Source organism: Protopterus annectens, chromosome 1.part0, assembly GCF_019279795.1.
Source record: "Protopterus annectens isolate FY-2018-M chromosome 1.part0, PAN1.0, whole genome shotgun sequence".
Lineage (NCBI taxonomy): Eukaryota > Metazoa > Chordata > Ceratodontiformes > Protopteridae > Protopterus > Protopterus annectens.
Genome location: NC_056725.1, coordinates 1205887399 through 1205896924, shown reverse-complemented (window position 1 = coordinate 1205896924; position 9526 = coordinate 1205887399). Strand labels below are relative to the sequence as shown.

The window sequence follows — 9526 nt, the reverse complement described above, 5'->3', positions numbered from 1 at the left end:
TGTCTAGAATTTTTGACATGAAAAGTTGGCAACCCTAATTTAGGGTTGCCACCTTTTCAAATGGCCAAAGTTGGACATTTCTGGTACAAACATCAGATTTTGCAGGCCAAAACATACCCACGGCGAGTGCAAAGGACAGAACTTCACTTTTTTGCCTAAATAAAAGGTTATTCTTGTAGCATTTTAGTTGCTTATTTTGTTTCTTATAACATTTAGGTGTTTCAGATACAGAATAACTGTTTTATGCAACTATTCTATAAAATATAGGAAATCATGTTGTCCTAAAATCTCAGGACATTTCCCATTTTTACAATATTTTAGCAGGACACAACTGCCCAAAGAGGGACCCTCGCAATGTGGGACAGGTGGTAACCCTACCCTAATTGTGCACCTAAACACAAGCTTTTCGGTCTTTTTTCCTGTTTCTTTTAGTTTTACGTCCGCTAAACAGCTCTTTGCCGCTTAGCGAGTATACGAAAGAGGTTGTCATTAGCTTTTCGACAATCCGAGCTTCATGGAAGCGGCAGACTCGTTTTTCTGTGGGCATTACGGGGACATTAAGACGTGCCTTATCCAGTCAGAATGCCGGTGTATATACTATATTAATAACGCTCTGTTTTGCCATCCACAAGATGGCAATATCGCAAGCTACGACTCGGAAAAGGTATATATTTCGTCGATCCTCGTAATAGGCGGAAGTGATCGCACCACCAAAACGGCTAGTCCTGTTATAATGATATTGTTGGTCAGTAGCGTATAATTTCTGATGTATGAACTGGCTTCAGGGTCAGGGTTTTTGTGCGTTGCCAACTGGCTTTAACGCAGTGTTGGGGTGTCTTGCAGCTTTTAGTTACATGCCTATTTGTAAGTGGGTCCCAAAAATTAGATCATTGTTGTCCTGTCTTGCTAATTCTAGTGGCACTGTCTCAGACCATTGTTGACAAAGACTGTAATTGCCCCACCGGACTGGTGACATTACATTTCTTGTACTGGCACAGTGGAACAAACTTATCTTGTTCAGTCAATCTATTGTTCTCCGTTAAAGGAATGGGAACTGTCACAGCAGCCTGCAGCAGGGGGCTGCTTTTCTTTCTATCCTCTTTCTGTTTGGGTCACATCATTTGCCCATGTTTTGGGGTGCTGGGACAGAGAATGGCAGTGGTTGAGGTGATTTTGGAAGACTCCGGAGATGAAGAGACAGAGACAAATGCAAAAAGAGAAAGTTACCGACTGCAAGGGACACTTTTTGAGTCACAGGGAGACAATGGTGGCAAACAAAATAATAAAAACGAGCGTAAAGATAGCCAAAAGTCCAGCGAAGAAATTGCCGAAGGAAGCTTGAAATTAGTAAGTTCTTTTTTTTAAACAGGAAGGTCTTAACAGTACTTTTACAGGTGCAGTAATAAAATATTTTACTCATGAGTGGTTGACAGTAGCAGGCACAAATAAAATCGGGGGTTTGCTTATTGTGAAGTTAATATGACATAGTTTAGTGTTTGCATGTGGGAGTATTAATGTAAATACTGTAGGTAGCCAACTATACTCTAAACACGTCTGTTTTAAAAGATGGGTGGCATACTTCTCAAACTCTTGTCCCCAAAATCAGGATAAATCCAGAAATAATCGGGGACACTTTTTTAAAAGTATCAGTACTATTAACTTTAAAAGTTGACAGAAGAGAAAAATATGAATTATCATACTGCAAGTTTTCTGAAGTAAAAGAAATCAATTACTCCAGTTGCTCCCTATTATATAGTAAGTGCACTCTACCCCCCTCTCAAAATTCACAGTTGGGGGGAGATTGTGAGGGTCAAAGCAAAGTTATGAGCCAAAATCACGGGCAGTTGAGAGGTATTATGGGTGGGGAGATTGTACCAGAAATATATATTTTAAATGCCTTTTATATTGTATGCTGTTATATGCCCATGGGATTTTTGGGCACTGCACCCAAGCGATGCGCAAAATCATTTTTTTTTTTAGAATAAGTACATTGCCCTGGTTAACAAATCATAAATAAAATTCAGAAAAAAAAATTGAACGTGTGTTAGAACCAGTATATTCATGCAGCAGTATGGTTCATGGTTTATTTCACAGCTCATGGGTAAGTGCTAGCTGCCCTTGCAGGTCATTTTGAGTTTAGCCAATGTCCCTTTCCAAGGTGAGAGTCAAACCCTCTACTTTGAGTCTCTGAAGTAAACACCTTAACCATTATGTCAACCCCAACCCCTACTTTATCACTCTACATTTTTTTTTGTTACTGTCACTATGTGAGTCAGTATTAAGCTCACTAGTAATAATGAGTAACTGTAGAGTTGTTAGTTTCTGTCTTTTAAAACTTTTTTAAAACTTTAAAACTTTTTTAAACTCTAGTATGCTTGCCTTAAGTGTATTCTCTGTGGAGCTTTTCTCCCCGGGCCTCTACTGAAAATGGAAATATCTCCAGTTAGACTAGCCCGGTCAACAAATGTAAAATAAAATAAATAAATACATGAAATTCAGTTTCTGGTTATTGCTTTGACTAGTTTTTTGGACCAGATGAAGTTAACATTGATATGTAGAAGAAAGTGGCGCTGTATCTCACTGGGGTGATGCTATACTTTTGATATTGGGTATTTACCAACTTTGACCATAATATATGCACACTGCTCCCAGTCTCCCATATTATAATTGGCATGCTGAAGGTGTGTTGATATAAACATGTAAACAGCATACAAAACAGAAATGTTGTATGAACATTATATCAGTATTCCAGTGGTAAACATCACAGCAGTTTATCATTAAAGAAAGAGGTCTTATTTCTGTATGTCTTATTTATGTATTAATGTAGCAAAGGTGTGACATTTTTGTTAAAGCGTTTGCCCTTGTGTAATGGTTGCTGTACAGCAGTGTGAATAATGCTGTGGAACTTTAACAGGGGACAAAACCCTTGCTGTGACATTTCCATATGTTATAAGATAAGTTTTGATGTAATTCCAAACTGAAGTTAGGTTTCTGTATTTATTATCTTTTCATTTTTGTGAAAGTATTTGAATCTAATAGAAACACTATTATCTTCTTAGAAACATATTTTATTTCATGCAAGCACAGCACTGATTTGGATATTAAAGGGTTTTGGCTAACCAGTAAGACTGCAAACTTGGTTCTTTTGTAAACTTCTCAGAGGATACCAGGATCCTACAACGGGGCCTTTCCAAACAAATAGTTAGTGTCAAAACCTTGAACTAAAAGTTAATGTCAAGAATATATGCTTCAGCAAGCATGACTCCCCTTGTAACTGTCACATTAACAATACTCCCCTAAAAATTAAGCATAGTTAGAGATCTGGGAACATAGGTTGACAATTAGCTGTCTTTTGATCACCACATATCCACTGTTGCAAGGAAGACCTTTTTCATTGCACAGCTTGTATCTATAGGTATGGCATTCAGATCAAAGGGCAGAATTGTTTCACTGTACTCCGCGCTCACTAGGCTGATGATTGAGTAGAATGCCCTTTTCAGTGTGTACATGTCTAAACAGTTGTCACAACTCGAACAGCTAGAACACTTTCTCACAAAAAAAAAAAACAAAAACAAGGCCCTGAATCATAAAAACTATGCAAACCATCTCAAAGCCTGGTCTTTCTTCTTTGTATTACACAGGCTATTTAGAGCCAACCTCTTATTCGCATATAAAGTTTCAACAGACCCTATTCTGTCAAACATATTACACATTTACAAATACAGTGGTATCATAAACATTCACTCAAGGGACATAATCTTTTTTTGCACAATGAATTGATTATGTTGAAGGGTTAGGTAAGTATATCAGAGAATCCTACTTTTGTGGAACAATCTTCCACTCTACATAAAGCAGAGTACTTTACATTCCCTGTTCAAATCTAATTTTGTTGAATAGATGGATAACTGCAAACTCACCCCTGGTTTAGCACCAGTGACCCTAATGCATAGGGAAAAATAATTACCATAAGACATACATATTTGTTCCACCTGTAGAAGTTTGTATTGCAAAATATAGGGGCTAATAATCACCATGGGAATGCAAGGCTAGATTTCTTAAGATCCTCACAGATTCGTAGCCTAATAAGTACCCATAAAACTGTAATGATTTACTGTTGTAGTAACTTACCTTATTTCCTGCTGCCAAGGCAGCACAGTTAGGTCTGTGCTGAGAAGGGATGAATTTATAGAATGGGTGACAATCCTTGAAAGTGACTGTATACTAATTGGAGTGCCTCGGGGGGGGGCGCAAATGAAGGGCCAGTGCAAATGATGGTCAGCATGAGGGTGGAAGGGAGAAATAGCTGCTCATTGCCAAGTTACACAGATGTGACAGGCTACAAGGCATCATTTTGTTAACACCATTGTGTGTTTAGATGTAGGTTCACTTGTTTATGTGCAATACCAAGTAGAGACTTACTGTGTGTACCCAGCTGAGCAATATTTTTTCAAAACATAACTCGGAAACATCATAGACAAAAAAAAGTATGTTCTCTGAACTAATTCATACTACTTAGAGCTATACACAGTTTGCATATAAACAGGACTATTTATATAAAAACAACATGATTTTATGTCTGTGAGCCAACAGTATAAATACCTTGGTTTGTCTCTTGGTCTTGCATACTCATTCAAGCCTCATACAGAAAATACTTGCTAGAATGTTGCTAAATGTAGGCTTACTGCTTAGTTTCTGGCCTCCTCACTAAAAATGCCAAAGCAGGAATTGCCAAAAAATGGTCTAATTCCAAAACTTCAAATAATACACCCTTCACTTACTGTTCTTAACTCCTCCAAAAATACCCATGTGGTACAAACAACTATAAACTCTGCAGATTCACTTGTCTGTGTCATAGGAATGAATGTGATTAGTAAGGCAGATTGGCTTCCCATGATCTCTCATGCTAATCTTGTATCCATTATACATAGTCATCCTGATATACAAAACTAACAAATAATGCTGCCCCCCCCCTCTTACCTATGCAGTGAGACTGATAGCTCATTAATATGCCAGTGATCACAATTTTAAAAAGCAGTGGTCCATAATAGATATTGCCGCTCATTATAAAACAAACTAATCATTCTGCCCTCTCCCTCTGACCTCTGAAGTGAGACTGATAATTCATCAACACAACAACAATCCCAATTTAAAAAGCAATGGGTGAAAAGAACTTTTCTAAGAACTTTTCTTCCAAGTGGAATCTTGTCTCAAAGGAAGTACACAAGGGAACAGAATACCATAAATTTAGAACACGGATAATGAAACATCTCACAATGCCCTTCTCATGTCTTTAAAGACAACAAGTAATCAACAGGCAAAGAATTCAAGCTGCTACTAAGAAATGCCTCCAAGCCCAATTACCAGTACAGAATTAATTGTCAGTTTGTAAATATGTACATAGACTTTTAGGAGTATGCATACTATAGAACTTTAGGATTAGCAGCCATTCATGCAATACACATAAATATAACTTTTAAATATGTACACAGGCTTTTAGGAATATGCATAAAGTAGAACTTCAGGCGTAGCAGTCACTCACAGAATACGCATAAATGCAACTTTAAGAATTGCAATTCTTCCATCAGAATATGTCTCACAATTGCTGTGTCTGTTAAAACACATCTAATTCTGATTCTGACAGTTGGCTCAGATGGTTAAGGCTGTGAGTTGTAATCCTTGTGGTATGGGGTTAGATTCCCTAAGGCATCATTTGACTGCTGTGTGACCTTGAGCAAGTCACTTAACCAGACATTGCTTCCAGCTCGCCCCTTAAAACAGTCAGTGTCCAGTGGGCCTACCTGGTTAACAAATATAATTATTATTATAGTCTAACTTTCAATATTGTTTGTGTGTCTGATTTGGATTGCATATCTGACAGCAAACTGTCTGCAAATGCACTTGATGTTTGTGACTCTATAAGGACTGTTGACTCCTACTGCTAAATGTACAAGTAACTGTTTTATTTCCAGTATGCCATCTTATACATTTCATTGAATGGTCTTAACACAGTATACATGATTAAGAGTCCTTTAACGTCTGTGTAAATGATTGCAAGATTCTCAAATGTCGACACCATTTTCCGTGTCATTGTACTGGCGTCTATATCACGTTATCGAAAGTTTACTTAATCGAATCAGTAAAGGTCAAACTTTATTGATCGATTAAGTAAAACATTAAATAACGTAAAAAAAAACAAATTAAAAAAAAAGACTAAATGGCATAGGCGGGGGGCAAGACCCCCTGCACCCCCACACCCCCCCTACTTAAATATACCAACTCCGAGACCGTACTGCATTGAGGTAAATGGAAATCTCCCCTTACGGAGATTTCCGTTTACTTGCACGATGTTCTTCACTTTCAATATTGTCGTGCCTACAATATCAGACTCGATATTGTCAGCTTACGACAACGTGAAGTAGACCCTTGTACTGTTGCCTTAATGCCAATGTCATGGCTGAAAAAGGGTCCTCACACCAACCTACCTAACTACTTAACTGGCTAAAAAGTATTCAGTATCTGAATTCTTTTCATAAGTATGTAAAAGCCAGCATTTGGAGATATTGCAATTTCACTTACACCACGTAAGATACTGGTGCTATTATACGGTTTTGAATACATAATGACAGTTTTTGACTGCATTCCTTTTCTGTAACCCTTGGTCACGAGAACATCTCTACCTCATACTGAGTTCATGACTTATATGTGTTATTTTGTTTACATGGAAAGCTTCATCATTCCATTCTATATAAAAAGAAGCCTCGCATGTGCAAGAAATGTACCCGTTCAGTAAAGTTAAACCTTTACAGCAGGGCACTGCAGAACAAGAAATATGAATTTGTTCAGTTTGGTGTTAGAAGGTGCAGAAAAAAGCATTGTAAGCTCACTGTGTACAGGCATTTAACATTACTACTATAACATTCCAAAGACATGCGGCAGGTGGATTGGACACTCTAAAGTGGCCCTAGGTATGAGTGTGTTTGCACACGTGTGGTACGGATGAACAACAGTGGCAAGGCTAGCCACCCGGAGGTGTAAACCTTGGCTGTAGATGATTGTCACTGTTGAAGTGACTCCCTGACTCCATGTGCAAAAATGGGAAAAGGGGTTCTGGATGGATGGATAAAAATGAGGTTCAATAGTAACACTGTAAATGGTAAAAAAAAAAATGCAGTTATTTGCAACATGCTGATACATTGAGTCTTTTATTCATTGTTCTGTAATTCACCTTTTCGTGTAATAGAACTTTTCAGCTAAGCAGTAATTGTATTTTCTCAACTCATCTAATTTTACACTTACTCGTGGTTTTCTTTTTTTTTTTTTTTTTTTTTTTTTTACTTTTAGTTGAATGATGATATTCCAATGAAGACAGAAGATGATGAAGCTTGGATTGGCGTGTTGCCAGTGGAAAAAGAGCAGGGTGAAAGGATGAAGAGTGACAGCCAGGAATCCTTCACGTCTGCAATTGTCAACAAGGTGCAGTCAGTTTTGTCAATTTTCCCCATTTTGTGCACAAGGTCACTTATTTTTGTCACTTACTCTATTCTGTGCCTTTTTGGAGTTTCCAATTAAAATGCCGTTCACCTCTAAGCAAGAGAATTCTGGACAAAGCTAAAAATAATGGGTGAGACAAGAACCCAAAATTGGGGACAGATTTTTAATATTACTCTTTTATAAACTTAGAAATTTGTTTAAAATAACAAGTTTTGCATTGGTATGCATTTTCTAAAGGATACAGAGTCTAAAACTCAAATGTCTGTCATTATTTAGTAAGTTCAATCCTTGATGATTTACCATAAAACCACAAATTTTATGAGGAATAGATAAAAATATGAGATGAAAACTAAACAGTCAGAGGCACAATTCCAGCATATATCATTGTTGCATGTCTTTATGTCAGGTTCAGCTTCTGTTTGAAGATAGACTGACTAGCATTTTGCAGATTTCAGAAGGTTAAAGGTGCTGTTTGTTAAAATTTCACTTGTAGTTATAATAGGGAAAAGGGAAACAGCATTTTGAAGATACTCACATTTCCTTAAATTTAACTAACTTACCCTAAAATGATACAAAATAATAAAATTAAAGGAGTATGTGTGTATGGGTATCTATCTATCAATACAAATATGAGTGTGTGTGTGTGTGTGTATGTATGTATGTATGTATGTATATATATATATATATATATATATATATATATATATATATATATATATATAGATACTTTTCCGTTAACAGGGCAGCAGTTGTCCGCAAACCTGGTAAGCCCGTTGTTGAGGATTATCCTTCCATCTCTTCCAAAAACCCGTTTAGCTTATGCTTTTTGCATTTTCTCTGATCATCTTCTTATTCCTTATCTACACCTCATCATCTCGTCTGCTTCTTTGCATCAAAGCACCTGCCAATTTTGGATGAGTTACAGCCTCAGTAGCCCTGAAAACTCCTCTTCTACAGCTGGTCTTCACATTTTGTTTACAGCTTTACTTTACCTTCCTAATTTTCAAGACTTCAACCCAGTGTCTCATTTTTCTTTACAATTTTTAGTACCTTTGCATTCTCCACAATTTTCGCTTATGTCTAACCTTTGGTTACTTGCAGATTCCCGATCACATCTACTGCCTGTATGTGGGGAAACTTCACTTACTAGGGCCATTTTGCACTTGTTTGCAATCCCAGTTCGTATGCCTTCTACTTCTAGCTAAAGCCCCACACCAGTTCAGTAGCTCATTTAGGAGGTGTTGCAGGACTTTCAAAATATATTATATAATCCTCTCATAAATACAACATGGTGAGGGATTGTATTGCAAACACAGGAAGTAAGTCAAACACGAATGACATTCTAATAAATTCAGTACTACCAGTACATGTTACTGAAGTTCTTTGTGGAAACTAAGCCGGCCAGGTTTTAGAACGAGTAGGAAAATAGAGACGTGAATGGCATAGCGAGAAAAGCAACAAAAACCTTTATACTTAAGCAGTGTAACACTACAAATAGTCATCCAAAGATACAACTATATAAGATCATATTGCATTGGGAGTACCAAAACCATTAAGGGGGAAGCACTGAAAATGTACGTCTGCTGTCAACTCAGTGCTGCTGCTTTTTTCCAGGTTTTAATTTCGTCTTCGCTGTGACAGTACTACTGATTTTCTCACATGTCAGTACTGCTTATTATATTGCTGTGTTCTGCTTTGAATTTGTTTTTTCTTCTAAGAGTAATACTGACTTTTCCTCACAAATCAGAAGGATAATCCTCAACAATGGGGTTACCAGGTTTGCGGACGACTGCTGCCCCGTTAACAGAAAAGTATCTATCTATCTATATATATATATATATATATATATATATATATATATATATATATACACATGGACAAATGTGTGTGTGTGTATATGGATGTGTGTGTGTGTGTGTGTGTGTGTGTGTGTGTGTGTGTGTGTGTGTGTGTATATATATATATCTACTTTGTTTCATTGAAAGCTCATTTTATTGAATTTCAATTCACCCTGACCAAATCGCTGAAAACTGAA

General features: G+C 37.1%; 1 protein-coding gene across 3 annotated transcripts in view; it reads left to right on the top strand.

Annotated features, from left to right (window-relative positions):
* Positions 1 to 483: 483 nt before the first annotated feature.
* The window catches only part of RNF215 (ring finger protein 215), a 146216-nt gene continuing 137173 nt past the window's right edge, over positions 484 to 9526 (top strand). For 2 of the 3 annotated variants that reach the window (XM_044065613.1, XM_044065598.1), the window contains exons 1-2: positions 690 to 1347; positions 7342 to 7473. In XM_044065613.1, the coding sequence (XP_043921548.1) occupies positions 1048 to 1347; positions 7342 to 7473 (432 nt within the window). In that variant the 5' untranslated portion in view covers positions 690 to 1047. Of the gene's footprint in view, positions 1348 to 7341; positions 7474 to 9526 lie in introns of all 3 variants that reach the window. The other variant, XM_044065605.1, reaches the window with a different exon arrangement.